The following is a 16,024-nucleotide window of genomic DNA, read 5'->3' on the forward strand; positions in this document are numbered from 1 at the left end:
TGGACTAGAGATAGCTAACCTCATGATCTCCTCGTGAAGCTCGCTAATTCGTAGCTATCTTCTGGCTGACTAATTAAGTCGACCAATAGGCCCAGGCCCAACTAGCCCAATCGAGCTCTACCAATCCTCTTTCTCGCAACAGGCTGGTATTCCCATGGGCCTTGGACCCAGAGGCCAGAGCCGCCGACCTTCCACGATTATAGATTTACTGCTTCATTTCTTCTGAAACACTTCCATTTTGCATCCCCTACAGAAAATACTTGCAGCATTCCTGCAGTAGTACCGCAATAATCGTGCACAAAATCAGCTAGAATAACATCAATATAGGACGCCACGTCACATATGAGAAGCCGAAAGCATGCTTGACCATCCATGGTTTAGCAGAAGCTACAAACTGTGAGAAACAGCAACAGAAATCAGAGCTTCAATGCACCTTACGAAATGTACAGGAAAAAAAAAAACAGAAAATGCCGTTTATTTTCAGTCTTTTCCACTTGAAAACCATAGAAATGCTCATTACTTACGGAATATATGGAACATAAACCACAGCTACTAAACAAGTCCAGCACATGGCATAAGGTTTTCCCAGTTATAAGGACAAACACACCGAGATCGCCTTCTGAATAATCAAGCCATGCAGATACCTTGTTCAAATTTCAAATGCTTTCAATGGGTCCTTGGGGTCAATTTCATGGTAGAGAGGGAGATCCGATCGGAGAATCTGTTTGCTGAAACCAATACTTTCCAGTGTTTTGAGCACCTCGTCGAACAAAATCTTGTTTCCGAACGGGGTGAAATGAAGTCCGTCACTGCATGATATAATAAGGTTATCTGCTGCTTATGGTCATGAGGATACACCATAATTCATAATGCTTTGGCAAGATACTCTATGATCAAAATCTCGATTCACATAATGCCAGGGCATAAGAGTGAAGATGAATAAAATATTTTACTTGCATTCTCGTCAACTGATGATTGAATATAAAATCACTGGAGGAAGAACAGGATTGGGAAAAGTGACTAAAATAGCCCTTTTAGAGTTTCAAGCTATTCTAAGCACATAGACTAAAGGCTATTAGAAAACGGAAAGTGAGAATTCAAACATAATGTTTTTTTTATCGATTATATAGTATCTGAGAGATCTACTACAGAATCTTCTTTTTTGGGGAGAGGCGAAATTTTCTGTGCTCAAGAAGCATAGGAAAAATCTTCAGCTGTTTTCACAAAGGAACAAAAGAGGTATTATGTACTTTGCTTTATTTGTAAATGCAGGTTTTTATCTGTCATTGCAAAGAAAACAGAGCCATGGTTTAGAATATGAAGTGAAAATTATGTGGCTAAGTAATCATTGTTGAGAGGCGACACATGATGCAAATTATTAACTGAATCTTATCTTGGTGTCAATTTTTTCTATTGCCCTCATAAGAATGTGAAGCATAACCAAGAAGAACATCACACTACAACGTTCAAAAGTGTTCTATATCCGGCCTTTTCTTTGGGTAGTCTCCAACAGTGTTTCCGAATCCAGAACCAGACATAAAGCTAACTGGACACAGACCAGATTTTGAGCAATCAGTGTAAATCCTGAGTAACAGTCTGTCTGAGAATTGCCACCTGTCGATTTCTCTTACAGCAGCCACTTTCAATTATTAAGCTTTTTTATGTTAGCCCAGGAGATATATAAGAGTTCTAAAAGTTAGAACAAATTTGCATGATCAAATTTTGCTCACACAGGGATAAAAAGATTCCTACCATAATGCAGATGTCTGCCAATCAGGGAATTTCTGCATCTGTGTCCAGATGTCTACAAATTGCTGATCCAATTCTTTAGCAATAGCTATGCATGCCTGTGCATAAGTGCCTGCAGCTTCATTTGTTCTTTCAGGCTGTCGTGAAGGATCATTATCCCCATATATGTGCCTGCATGGAAAGATATGGAATAAGTGTGGCTTGTTCACCAATGTGCTTTGCTAAAAGGCATAATTACTAATATTTGATTCAAAGAAAACTTCAGCCAGATCACAGGCCTCCTTGACAACATTCCGATTGAGATTAACAGGTTTTACTTGACGCAATTCACTGTATAAAATAAAAAAAAAATCAGTTGTTTCCCCTGTTTTCTTCATCACAATAATCCGGGATACAATGAATGTTGATGATGTTGAATACATTGTTTTAAAGATACATGTCAGTAATACATCACTGACCTGCATCAAGAATGGCATTTAGCAAAAGGAAACAAATAAGTGGATCAGCATACAGATATCTAGTTGACCCTATTCTGTTGACCTGAGACCTTACCACTCACCATTAACAAAGCTAAGTAAATTACATATCTGCAGGGTGAGGGGGCTATTGTTACCTGATCCTCGCGGCCTCGTAGATTGGTGGAGGGGTGATGAGGATGATAGCAGCAGACGGCCACTTATTCTGCAAAAGCAAACCACATAGGGATCTCAACCACATACGAGGGAAGAAACGAGCAATTAGCAGCATTCCCTGCTCCAGGACGACAGTATAGCAGCAACCTTGAAGTGGGCGCAGATCGCGCGGAGGTTGTCCTGGTACTCCGCTAGCGGCACGTGCAGGTGCGGCTCCGCCCGGTCCGGCAGGCTAGCGTCGTTGGAGCCCAAGAGCACCGTGACGGCCGCGGGGTCCGCGCCCCCGGCGGCCGCCCCCTCCATGGCTCTATCCAGCACCTTCAGCGCCCACCGCGTGTTGTACCCGCTGAACCCGCGCAGTACCACGTCCGCCTATAATCAGCAGAAATCCGACATCACTTCCATACGCAGCAGCTAGCGGCGGCGCAAACGGAGAGTACCTGGCGGCCGAAGTGGTGGGCGAGGGCGGCGCCCCATCCGCCTGAGGCAAACGACTGCTCGGTGAGGGAGGCACCGAAGAGCACCAGCCGCGGCCGCATCTTCTCTCCTCGACTCCTCTTCCCTCCGATACGGATCAAGGATCGGCCGCTCGACTGGGTTGGTTACCCCGGAGATGAGATTACGGCAACCTCACGAGCACCTCACTTCTGCGGTGGTGTACTATAGTGCCGGGCTGTAGTGGTGGTTGGGTGGCCGCCTGGACGAGCCGGAATCCTAGGTGAACTCGCCGGCAAGCGGCGAGGAATCGTCGGTCCTTTGAGTATGTTCCGCCTCGTCGCCGTTTGTGATCTCTCCTGGCTCCTGGTCTGGTAGGTGGTTGACTTGATGACTGGGCTGTACCTGCTGCCTCTGCATCAAGAATGGCACTTAGCAGCAGGAAACCAATAAGTGGATCAGCATACGGATATGTAGTAGTGGTGTGTTTCAGCATATGCTTAAAAATAACGGTGTTGTATGGCAAAATTTTCCAATTATATATATTAGTAGCTCTGTTTATAAATAGATAGATGTTGCAAATTTGTTTAAATTTAGATGCATCTTGATACTATTTATGATACATATACATCTGAATTTAGACAAATCTCTGACATCCTTTTATTTATGAGAGAAGTACAAAAACTATACCATTAAAAACTTTAGATATTATTTTTTATGATATACTTTTTTATGTTATATAATATATAGAAAAACCTCCTATAGAATAAACTCATAAGATCCAGTTGTGAAGAATGCAAGAGGCCACTTAACTTTTATCAATAGTGTGGAATCGTTTCCACTCAATGATACTCTAAAACTAGAGTGTCGGACATTGGACAATTCCATGGGAGTTTGTGATCTGTTCTTGATAGTGCACTTGTTCCTGGTTTTCTTAAAGAGTGGCAGAATCATATGTCAGTATAACCTATATCCTAGATACTAACATACCATCAAGGTTGTTTAACCCATCAGATCTAGGTAAGTTGTCAGCAAGAATGCGTTGAGTCAGATCACCTTTGGGCCCGCCTGCTAGCAGTTGTGCGTGTTTCGTCTTCCGCGCCCTAGTAATGGCTCCGGTACCGCTTCCGTTTTTCGCGCCGCATTCATGGCGCTTCCCCGCATCCCCACACGCCAGTGTGTCCGAGGGCGATGCTTGGGCATCCCTCCAGTTGAAGATGATGCCCAACAATTTTAAGAGGAGTAGTGTGGCCACTATGAGGCCACTCCTCACCTATAGACACCCTACATCGCCATGGGAAAGGGCTGACCGTTCCGCAAGATGAAGAACGACCGCGAGGTCGGGTCCTCTGACGCCACTAAAGAGAATGCCCCGTGCAACCGTTGTTCAAGGAGAACCGGTCGGTCCCTTGGCCTAATGCAGCCATGCCGAGCTGCGGATGGTACGAGATCCACCGCCGCCATTTCATCCTACCACCGGATCTGCGCGAAGATCCAGCATTCGCCCTCGACTCATACAACTGGTCCACCTTCGGGACCTGGGAGTTCGACCCACGCCGCCACGCGGGTTACCTTGGCGTCGTCGACTTCTTCCACCGGGAGCGCGACATCAACCTTGACGACGAGGAGGAGGAAGTCATAGTCCTCGACGCCGCGGTGGAGGAGGAACTCTAGCCACCGAACCTCGCGGAGTAGGCCATGGAGATGGCTATCGGCAATAGCGAGCTCGACGAGCTCGCTTAGTGGGATGGCCTCACCGTCCAACTGCGGGCGTCCGCGCTATCCTAAGGGAGGCTAGCGCATCCTCCGGCGACTCCTCCCGCACCTATTCCGCCTCTTCCCGTGCCTACACGGCATCCTCCCGCACTGACGCCGCCACCGACGCCTCAGCATTTGCCATGGCATTGGGCCAGCACCTCCAGTCTTCATCGACCTCGTCAACGACGACGATGACAAGTAGGGAGCCATGGCGGGCAACTAGTAGCTAGGACTATTTTTTAGTATTTTTTTGATTTTTGGCACTATGTAAATAATTCTATTAATAAAAAAATTGTACACAAAAATGTGTCGGACCGCTGGGCTACCCGACCCAAACGGACATACCAGCCAACAAGGCCAATTTCGTGTCCGCAGCCCAATCAAAACGGACACTTTCGTGTCTGAAATGGGCCAGGCCGGTGGAGATGCTCTCAGGCCTCTACCGGATATAACTTTTCTTTTCTTTCATCCGAAGTACTTGCATGTTTTTTTTGTGTGGGAAAGAAAGATATATTAAATAATAGAGGAATTACAGTCTTGGTCGACGGCCGGCGCACATCCGTGGGCAAGTCCATGAACCACACGTTCGACCTATACCTATGCTTAGTTAACCCTACCTAGTTTAGCAAGATCGTGACTGTCCATATTGGCGTCACATCTAATCTTGGATACGGAAATCTCTCTTTTCCTTAGGAGCTCACGAATGACAGAAATTCTAAACGCATATATAGAGGTATTCGGGGTGGCCTCCTGGATGAGTTTAAAAGCTTCAGAGCAATCAGTTTCAACTGAGAACGGGAGTTTAGTGCCATAAACTCCGTTTCCGTTGCGTCTTGGCATTGTAGTATCTCGCAGCAAGCAGCAACAATTACTTTGCCATGGTGGTCTCTCACGACCATCCCTATACCCGCTTCATTATTATTCAGGAATGCTCCGTCCGTGTTTAGCTTGGCTCGATCCGCTCCTGGTGGCATCCATCTCATGCGCACCTGCCTCCCGTCCTGGGTCTTGTTCTTCACTCCTAGGGCAGAGCCTTGATCAATGATCATTTTTTTTCCTTTGGTAATGTCCGCCGCAGGGTGTTGTTTGATTAGAGTTATGGAGTTGGCGTAGCCCAACAAGAAACGACGGGAACATTCAATAGAGGGGCATGGTTTTGCATGTGTGATCTCATTGTGGTTGTGCCAAATCCTCCACAAGACCAATAGTGTTCTCGCACGCTGCGTATCTGGGATTACAATGAGCAGCTGGAGCAGCCACTCGATCCATGTTGGCTTGATCAGGTCATCTGCTGGCAATTCCCACTCATCCTTCATCGCCAACCAGAGAACACGAGCTTGAGGGCACCGCATAAAAATATGGAATGTATCTTCAGCTTCTTGGACGCAAATCGGACATGCACTAGTCGTCGCCATTTTCCTCCTTGCCATATTCTCCTGTGTTGCTAGGCCATTACGGCAAACCTTCCAGGCACACAATTTTACTTTGGGAGGGACAAGGGAGTTCCATTTCAATTTCCAACATGATCGCTCACCATTAGGACGCCCACTCGTGGCTCCCCAGCTCTGGTCTTGCATAGCGATGTCGAAGGCCAGACTATAAGCACTTTTTACTGTAAAAATACCTCGCTTCTCCGGGCACCAGGCAACAAAGTCGTTGTCATTCCTCCTAGAGGTCTGGATTTTAAGAATACCAGTGGCATCATCTGGTGCAAACTAGTGCTGCACTCTATCAACATTCCATGTACCGTCCGGCAAGAGGAAGTCGGCGACCCATCTATAACGGCAGTGGCATTTGGGAGGCCTAGAAAGGTGAGAGCTATCTCGAGGTATCCAGGGATCCCGCCATGCTTGTACCTGAGCTCCATTGCCCACACGCCAGATGATGCCACGCTTCAGTAGTTCCAGGCCATACTCGATGGCGTGCCACGTCGATGATCCATTTCCTGCAAAAACCATGTCAATTAAGGAACCATTAGGATAATACTTGGCTTTCAAATGTTGAGCACACAGGGTATCTGGGAATTGGATAAGTCTCCATGCTTGTCTAGCAAGTAGGGCCTGATTGAACAGGTGCATATCTCGGAAGTCCACACCTCCCTGAGACTTTGGTCGGAGCATGCTGTCCCATTGATACGTCTCCGACGTATCGATAATTTCTTATGTTCTATGCCATATTATTGATGATACCTACATGTTTTATGCACACTTTATGTCATATTCGTGCATTTTCTGGAACTAACCTATTAACAAGATGCCGAAGTGCCGCTTGTCGTTTTCTGCTGTTTTTGGTTTCGTAAATCCTAGTAACGAAATATTCTCGAATTGGACGAAATCAAAGCCCAGGGGCCTATTTTTCCACGAAGCTTCCGTAAGTCCGAAGACGAGACGAAGAGGGGCCACGGGGTGGCCAAACCCTAGGCGGCGCGGCCCCACCCCCGGCCGCGCCGGCCTATGGTGTGGGCCCCCGTGCCACCTCTTGACTTGCCCTTCCGCCTACTTAAAGCCTCCGTGACGAAACCCCCAGCACCGAGAGCCACGATACGGAAAACCTCACCGAGACGCTCGTCGCCGCCGATCCCATCTCGGGGGATCCAGAGATCGCCTCCGCACCCCCGCCGGAGAGGGGATTCATCTCCCGGAGGACTCTACACCGCCATGGTCGCCTCCGGAGTGATGAGTGAGTAGTCTACCCCCGGACTATGGGTCCATAGCAAGTAGCTAGATGGTTGTCTTCTCCTCATTGTGCTTCATTGTTGGATCTTGTGAGCTGCCTAACATGATCAAGATCATCTATATGTAATTCTATATGTTGTGTTTGTCGGGATCCGATGGATAGAGAATACTATGTCATGTTAATTATCAAGTTATTATACATGTGTTGTTTATGATCTTGCATGCTCTCCGTTTCTAGTAGAGGCTCGGCCAAGTTTTTACTTTTAACTCCAAGAGGGAGTACTTATGCTCGATAGTGGGTTCATGCCCGCATTGACACCTGGGACAAGTGACGTAAAGTTCTAAGGTTGTGTTGTGCTGTTGCCACTAGGGATAAAACATTGGCGCTATGTCCGAGGATGTAGTTGTTGATTACATTACGCACCATACTTAATGCAATTGTCTCGTTGTTTAGCAACTTAATACCGGAGGGGGTTCGGACGATAACCCGAAGGTGGACTTTTTAGGCATAGATGCAGCTTGGATGGCGGTCTATGTACTTTGTCGTAATGCCCAATTAAATCTCACTATACTTATCATGTCATGTATGTGCATTGTTATGCCATCTCTATTTGTCAATTGCCCGACTGTAATTTGTTCACCCAACATGCTTTTATCTTATGGGAGAGACACCTCTAGTGAACTGTGGACCCCGGTCCATTCTTTAATACTGAAATACAAATCTGCTGCAATACTTGTTTTACTATTTTCTCTCGCAAACAATCATCTTCCACACAATACGGTTAATCCTTTGTTACAGCAAGCCTGGTGAGATTGACAACCTCACCGTTTCGTTGGGGCAAAGTACTTTGGTTGTGTTGTGCAGGTTCCACGTTGGCGCCGGAATCTCCGGTGTTGCGCCGCACTACATCCCGCCGCCATCAACCTTCAACGTGCTTCTTGGCTCCTCCCGGTTCGATAAACCTTGGTTTCTTTCTCGAGGGAAAACTTGCTGCCGTGCGCATCATACCTTCCTCTTGGGGTTGCCCAACGAACGTGTGAAATACACGCCATCAAGCTCTTTTTCCGGCGCCGTTGTCGGGAGATCAAGACACGCCGCAAGGGGAGTCTCCACTTCTCAATCTCTTTACTTTGTTTTTGTCTTGCTTTATTTTATTTACTACTTTGTTTGCTGCATTATATCAAAACACAAAAAAATTAGTTGCTAGCTTTACTTTATTTACTCGTCTTGTTTGCTATATCAAAAACACAAAAAAATTAGTTTACTTGCATTTACTTTATCTAGTTTGCTTTATTTACTATTGCTAAAATGGCCAACCCTGAAAATACTAAGTTGTGTGACTTCACTAGCACAAATAATAATGATTTCTTATGCACACCTATTGCTCCACCTCGCTACTACGAGCAGAATTCTTTGAAATTAAACCTGCTTTACTGAATCTTGTTATGCGAGAGCAATTTTCTGGTGTTAGTTCCGATGATGCTGCTGCCCATCTCAATAATTTTGTTGAACTATGTGAAATGCAAAAGTATAAAGATGTAGATGGTGACATTATAAAATTAAAATTGTTCCCTTTCTCATTAAGAGGAAGAGCTAAAGATTGGTTGCTATCTCTCGCCTAAGAATAGTATTGATTCATGGACTAAATGCAAGGATGCTTTTATTGGTAGATATTATCCCCCTGCTAAAATTATATCTTTGAGGAGTAGCATAATGAATTTTAAACAATTAGATAATGAACATGTTGCTCAAGCTTGGGAAAGAATGAAATCTCTCGGTTAAAAATTGCCCAACCCATGGATCGACTACTTGGATGATCATCCAAACCTTCTATGCAGGACTAAATTTTTCTTCGCGGAATTTATTGGATTCAGCTGCTGGAGGTACATTTATGTCCATCACTCTTGGTGAAGCAACAAAGCTTCTTGATAATATGATGGTCAATTACTCTGAATGGCACACGGAAAGAGCTCCACAAGGTAAGAAGGTAAATTCTGTTGAAGAATCCTCTTCCTTGAATGATAAGGTTGATGCTATTATGTCTATGCTTGCGAATGATAGGACTAATGTTGATCCTAATAATGTTCCATTAGCTTCATTGGTTGCACAAGAAGAACATGTTGATGTAAACTTCATTAAAAATAATAATTTCAACAACAATGCTTATCTGAACAATTCTAGTAATAACTATAGGCCATATCCTTATAATAATGGTAACGGTTATGCTAATTCTTATGGGAATTCTTACAACAATAATAGGAATACACCCCCTGGACTTGAAGCCATGCTTAAAGAATTTATTAGTACACAAACTGCCTTTAACAAATCTGTTGAGGAAAAGCTCAATAAAATTGATATTCTTGTTTCTAGAGTTGATAGTCTTGCCTCCGATGTTGATCTTTTGAAATCGAAAGTTATGCCTAATAGGGATATTGAAAATAAAATTGTTACTACAGCAAATGCCATCCAAGTTAGAATTAATGAGAATATAAGATTAATGGCTGAACTGCGTGCTAGGTGGGATAGAGAAGAAAATGAAAAACTAGCTAAAGAGGAAAATGTAGCTAAAGTTTGGACGATTACCACCACTAGCAATGCTAATGATTCATATGTTGCTGCACCTCCTACTATCCATGATAAAATAATTGGTGTTAGCAAAGCTTCTACTCCTAGTGCAAAGCGCGCAAAATTACCCGAAACTGCTAAAACTGCTGAAACTGCTTGTGATAAAACTGCTGAAATTTTTTCCAACCTTGGGGATGATAATCCCATTGCTTTAGATTGTAATGATTTAGATTTTGATGATTGCCACATCTCTGAAGTTATAAAGTTCTTGCAAAAACTTGCTAAGAGTCCCAATGCTAGCGCTATAAATTTGGCTTTCACAAAACATATTACAAATGCTCTCATAAAAGCTAGAGAAGAGAAACTAAAACTTGAAACTTCTATTCCTAGAAAGCTAGAGGATGGTTGGGAGCCCATCATTAAAATGAGAGTCAAAGATTTTGATTGTAATGCTTTATGTGATCTTGGTGCAAGTATTTCGTTATGCCTAAAAAAGTCTATGATATGCTTGACTTGCCACCATTGAAAAATTGTTATTTGGATGTTAATCTCGCCGATAATGCTAAAAAGAGACCTTTGGGGAAAGTTGATAATGTTCATATTATGGTTAACAATAACCTTGTCCCCGTTGATTTTGTTGTCTTGGATATTGAATGCAATGCATCTTGCCCCATTATATTGGGAAGACCTTTTCTTCGAACCGTTGGTGCTACTATTGATATGAAGGAAGGTAATATTAAATATCAATTTCCTCTCAAGAAAGGTATGGAACACTTCCCTAGAAAGAGAATGAAGGTACCTTATGATTCTATCATTAGAACAAATTATGATGTTGATGCTTCATCTCTTGATGTTACTTGAGTTACACTTTCTGCGCCTAGCTGAAAGGCGTTAAAGAAAAGCGCTTATGGGAGACAACCCATGTTTTTACCTACAGTACTTTGTTTTTATTTGTGTCTTGGAAGTTGTTTACTACTGTAGCAACCTCTCCTTATCTTAGTTTTAAGTTTTGTTGTGCCAAGTAAAGTCTTTGATAGAAAAGTAAGTACTAGATTTGGATTACTGCGCAGAAACAGATTTCTTTGTCTGTCACGAATCTGGGTCTAATTCTCCTGTAGGTAACTCAGAAAATTATGCCAATTTACGTGAGTGATCCTCAGATATGTACGCAACTTTCATTCAATTTGAGCATTTTCGTTTGAGCAAGTCTGGTGGCCTAATAAAATCCATCTTTACGGACTCGTTCTGTTTTGACAGATTCTGTCTTTTATTTCACATTGCCTCTTTTGCTATGTTGGATGAATTTCTTTGATCCACTAATGTCCAAGTAGCTTTATGCAATGTCCAGAAGTGTTAAGAATGATTGTGTCACCTCTGAACATGTGAATTTTTATTATGCACTAACCCTCTAATGAGTTGTTTCGAGTTTGGTGTGGAGGAAGTTTTCAAGGATCAAGAGAGGAGTATGATGCAATATGATTAAGGAGAGTGAAAGCTCTAAGCTTGGGTATGCCCCGGTGGTTCACCCCTGCATATATTAAGAAGACTCAAGCGTCTAAGCTTGGGGATGCCCAAGGCATCCCCTTCTTCATCGACAACATTATCAGGTTCCTCCCCTGAAACTATATTTTTATTCGGCCACATCTTATGTACTTTGCTTGGAGCGTCGGTTTGTTTTTGTTTTTATTTTGTTTGAATAAAATGGATCCTAGCATTCACTTTATGGGAGAGAGACACGCTCCGCTGTTGCATATGGACAAATATGTCCTTAGGTTCTACTCATAGTATTCATGGCGAAGTTTCTCCTTCGTTAAATTGTTATATGGTTTGAATTGGAAAATGCTACATGTAGTAATTCTAAAATGTCTTGGATAATTTGATACTTGGCAATTGTTGTGCTCATGTTTAAGCTCTTGCATCATATACTTTGCACCCATTGATGAAGAAATACTTAGAGCTTGCTAATTTGGTTTGCATATTTGGTTTCTCTAGAGTCTAGATAACATCTAGTATTGAGTTTTGAACAACAAGGAAGACGGTATGGAGTCTTATAATGTTTACCATATGTCTTTTATGTGAGTTTTGCTGTACCGTTCATCCTTGTGTTTGTTTCAAATAACCTTGCTAGCCTAAACCTTGTATCGAGAGGGAATACTTCTCATGCATCCAAAATACTTGAGCCAACCACTATGCCATTTGTGTCCACCATACCTACCTACTACATGGTATTTACCCGCCATTCCAAAGTAAATTGCTTGAGTGCTACCTTTAAAATTCCATCATTCACCTTTGCAATATATAGCTCATGGGAACAAATAGCTTAAAAACTATTGTAGTATTGAATATGTACTTATGCACTTTATCTCTTATTAAGTTGCTTGTTGTGCGATAACCATGTTTCTGGGGACGCCATCAACTATTCTTTGTTGGATATCATGTGAGTTGCTATGCATGTCCGTCTTGTCTCGAAGCAAGAGAGATCTACCACCTTCATGGTTGGAGCATGCATATTGTTAGAGAAGAACTTTGGGCCGCTAACTAAAGCCATGATTCATGGTGGAAGTTTCAGCTTTGGACACATATCCTCAATCTCATATGAGAATAATAATTGTTGCCACATGCTTATGCATAAAAGAGGAGTCCATTATCTGTTGTCCATGTTGTCCCGGTATGGATGTCTAAGTTGAGAATAATCAAAAGCGAGAAATCCAAAATGCGAGCTTTCTCCTTAGACCTTTGTACAGGCGGCATGGAGGTACCCCATTGTGACACTTGGTCAAAACATGTGCATTGCAAAGATCCGGTAGTCCAAGTTAATTAGGACAAGGTGCGGGCACTATTAGTATACTATGCATGAGACTTGCAACTTGTAAGATATAACTTTCATAACTCATATGCTTTATTACTACCGTTGACAAAATTGTTTCATGTTTTCAAAATAAAAGCTCTAGCACAAATATAGCAATCGATGCTTTCCTCTTTGAAGGACCATTCTCTTTACTTTTATGTTGAGTCAGCTTCACCTATCTCTCTCCACCCCAAGAAGCAAACACTTGTGTGAACTCGTGCATTGATTCTTACATACTTGCATATTGTACTTGTTATATTACTCTATGTTGACAATTATCCATGAGATATACATGTTACAAGTTGAAAGCAACCGCTGAAACTTAATCTTCCTTTTTGTTGCTTCAATACCTTTACTTTGATTTATTGCTTTATGAGTTAACTCTTATGCAAGACTTATTAATACTTGTCTTTAAGTACTATTCATGAAAAGTCTTTGCTTTATGATTCACTTGTTTACTCATGCCATCACCATTGTTTTGATCGCTGCATCCACTACATATGTTTACAAATAGTATGATCAAGGTTATGATGGCATATCACTTCGGAAATTATCTTTGTTATCGTTTTACCTGCTCGGGACGAGCAGAACTAAGCTTTGGGATGCTTGATACGTCTCCGACGTATCGATAATTTCTTATGTTCTATGCCATATTATTGATGATACCTACATGTTTTATGCACACTTTATGTCATATTCGTGCATTTTCTGGAACTAACCTATTAACAAGATGCCGAAGTGCCAGTTGCTGTCTTCTGCTGTTTTTGGTTTCAGAAATCCTAGTAACGAAATATTCTCGGAATTGGACGAAATCAAAGCCCAGGGGCCTATTTTTCCACGAAGCTTCCAGAAGTCCGAAGACGAGACGAAGAGGGGCCACGGGGTGGCCAAACCCTAGGGCGGCGCGGCCCCACCCCCGGCCGCGCCGGCCTATGGTGTGGGCCCCCGTGCCGCCTCTTGACTTGCCCTTCCGCCTACTTAAAGCCTCCGTGACGAAACCCCCAGCATCGAGAGCCACGATACGGAAAACCTTACCGAGACGCCGTCGCCGCCGATCCCATCTCTGGGGATCCAGGAGATCGCCTCCGGCACCCCGCCGGAGAGGGGATTCATCTCCCGGAGGACTCTACACCGCCATGGTCGCCTCCGGAGTGATGAGTGAGTAGTCTACCCCTGGACTATGGGTCCATAGCAGTAGCTAGATGGTTGTCTTCTCCTCATTGTGCTTCATTGTTGGATCTTGTGAGCTGCCTAACATGATCAAGATCATCTATATGTAATTCTATATGTTGTGTTTGTCGGGATCCGATGGATAGAGAATACTATGTCATGTTAATTATCAAGTTATTATACATGTGTTGTTTATGATCTTGCATGCTCTCCGTTTCTAGTAGAGGCTCGGCCAAGTTTTTACTTTTAACTCCAAGAGGGAGTACTTATGCTCGATAGTGGGTTCATGCCCGCATTGACACCCGGGACGATGGATGAAAGTTCTAAGGTTGTGTTGTGTCGTTGCCACTAGGGATAAAACATTGGCGCTATGTCCGAGGATGTAGTTGTTGATTACATTACGCACCATACTTAATGCAATTGTCTCGTTGTTTAGCAACTTAATACCGGAGGGGGTTCGGACGATAACCTCGAAGGTGGACTTTTTAGGCATAGATGCAGCTTGGATGGCGGTCTATGTACTTTGTCGTAATGCCCAATTAAATCTCACTATACTTATCATGTCATGTATGTGCATTGTTATGCCCTCTCTATTTGTCAATTGCCCGACCGTAATTTGTTCACCCAACATGCTTTTATCTTATGGGAGAGACACCTCTAGTGAACTATGGACCCCGGTCCATTCTTTAATACTCGAAATACAAATCTGCTGCAATACTTGTTTTACTATTTTCTCGCAAACAATCATCTTCCACACAATACGGTTAATCCTTTGTTACAGCAAGCCGGTGAGATTGACAACCTCACCGTTTCGTTGGGGCAAAGTACTTTGGTTGTGTTGTGCAGGTTCCACGTTGGCGCCGGAATCTCCGGTGTTGCGCCGCACTACATCCCGCCGCCATCAACCTTCAACGTGCTTCTTGGCTCCTCCTGGTTTGATAAACCTTGGTTTCTTTCTGAGGGAAAACTTGCTGCTGTGCGCATCATACCTTCCTCTTGGGGTTGCCCAACGAACGTGTGAAATACACGCCATCACCCATCCGAGCCAATGTGTCTTCCTCTTACCATTTTCAGTGATCATCTTTGTGAGCTCATCACATAGGCCCATTGGTAACTTAAATATCCCCATCACATATACAGTGAACGCTTGGGCAACAGATTTGAGTAGTACCTCTTTTGCTGCCTGTGACTTGTGGCTATCATCCCACTCCACCAAACATTTCGCCAATTTTGCTTGCAGACTCTGGAACTTGCCCTTGTTCATCCTCCCCTCCGGTGTGGGCAGCCCTAGGTACTTAGTTTCAAAAGTCTCCTGGGTGATATTTAGGCAGGTTTTAACCTCCACACCTCGATCCAGGGGGTAGGAGTCACCAAACATGATTGAGCATTTGTTAGGATTTATTAATTTCCCTGTGCTGGATGCATAAACCTCAAGTACCTCCTGTTATCACCAGAATTTGACCGAATCAGAGGTGGGCCGTGATCAAGATGGGCTTGAAGAATATATATATAGAAGAAATACGTGAATCGGCCTTACATGCAAAGTTTGGGCTAGTTTGCCCGTGTATCTGTAACATATTAGATTACGTGTCGATTAGGAGTTGGAGTTTTACTCGTGCACGGTTAGGTGCACACCTGAATTAGAAAGTCCCTTGGACTATAAATATGTATCTAGGGTTTATGGAATAAACAACAACCAACGTTCAACACAAACAAATCTCGGCGCATCGCCAACTCCTTCGTCTCGAGGGTTTCTCCGGTAGAGCACCATGCCGCCTAGATCGCATCTTGCGATCTAGGCAAGCACAAGCCTATCTCGTTGTTCATGCGTTGCTCGTGCCGAAGCTTTTTTGATGGCGAGCAACGTAGTTATCTTAGATGTGTTAGGGTTAGCATTGTTCTTCGTATCATATGTCCGTCGTAGTGCAACCCTTATACATCTAGCCGCCCTTACACCTATCTTAGGTGTAGGGGCGGCACCCGCTTGATCATAGTTTAGTAGATCCGATCTGTTACGGTTGCTCCTTGCTCGCAAGGATTAGTTTAATATCTGCAATAGTTAGGCCCTACAAAGGGTTGGAGGATCCAAGCGGCGTGTAGGGTGAAGTTTGCTAGCCCTAGACAGGATGTTCCGAGGATCAACTTCGTGTTGGTTTTAGAGCTAAAACCCATGATCCGTGCGCGCGCCGAG

At 43.7% G+C, this 16,024-nt stretch overlaps 1 protein-coding gene across 1 annotated transcript; it reads right to left on the bottom strand.

Annotated features, from left to right (window-relative positions):
- Positions 1-412: 412 nt before the first annotated feature.
- Positions 413-3,220, bottom strand: LOC124666952 (GDSL esterase/lipase At5g45920-like). The gene is made up of 5 exons (XM_047204288.1): positions 2,822-3,220; positions 2,529-2,753; positions 2,363-2,430; positions 1,753-1,920; positions 413-809 (listed from the first exon to the last, which is right to left on the bottom strand). The coding sequence occupies exons 1-5, from the start codon at positions 2,918-2,920 to the stop codon at positions 650-652; spliced, it is 720 nt and encodes a 239-aa protein (XP_047060244.1). The 5' UTR covers positions 2,921-3,220; the 3' UTR covers positions 413-649.
- Between the last annotated feature and the right edge of the window lie 12,804 nt (positions 3,221-16,024).

Source organism: Lolium rigidum, chromosome 6, assembly GCF_022539505.1.
Source record: "Lolium rigidum isolate FL_2022 chromosome 6, APGP_CSIRO_Lrig_0.1, whole genome shotgun sequence".
Classification (NCBI taxonomy): Eukaryota; Viridiplantae; Streptophyta; class Magnoliopsida; order Poales; family Poaceae; genus Lolium; species Lolium rigidum.

Bases quoted from the DNA above. Each gene is read 5' to 3' on its own strand.
- LOC124666952 (XM_047204288.1), bottom strand. From the start codon at position 2,920: ATGCGGCCGCGGCTGGTGCTCTTCGGTGCCTCCCTCACCGAGCAGTCG. The intron at 2,754-2,821 runs GTACTCTCCGTT...TGCTGATTATAG, and splicing joins CCCACCACTTCGGCCGCCAG to GCGGACGTGGTACTGCGCGG. The intron at 810-1,752 runs GTAGGAATCTTT...TATATCATGCAG, and splicing joins TGGCAGACATCTGCATTATG to TGACGGACTTCATTTCACCC.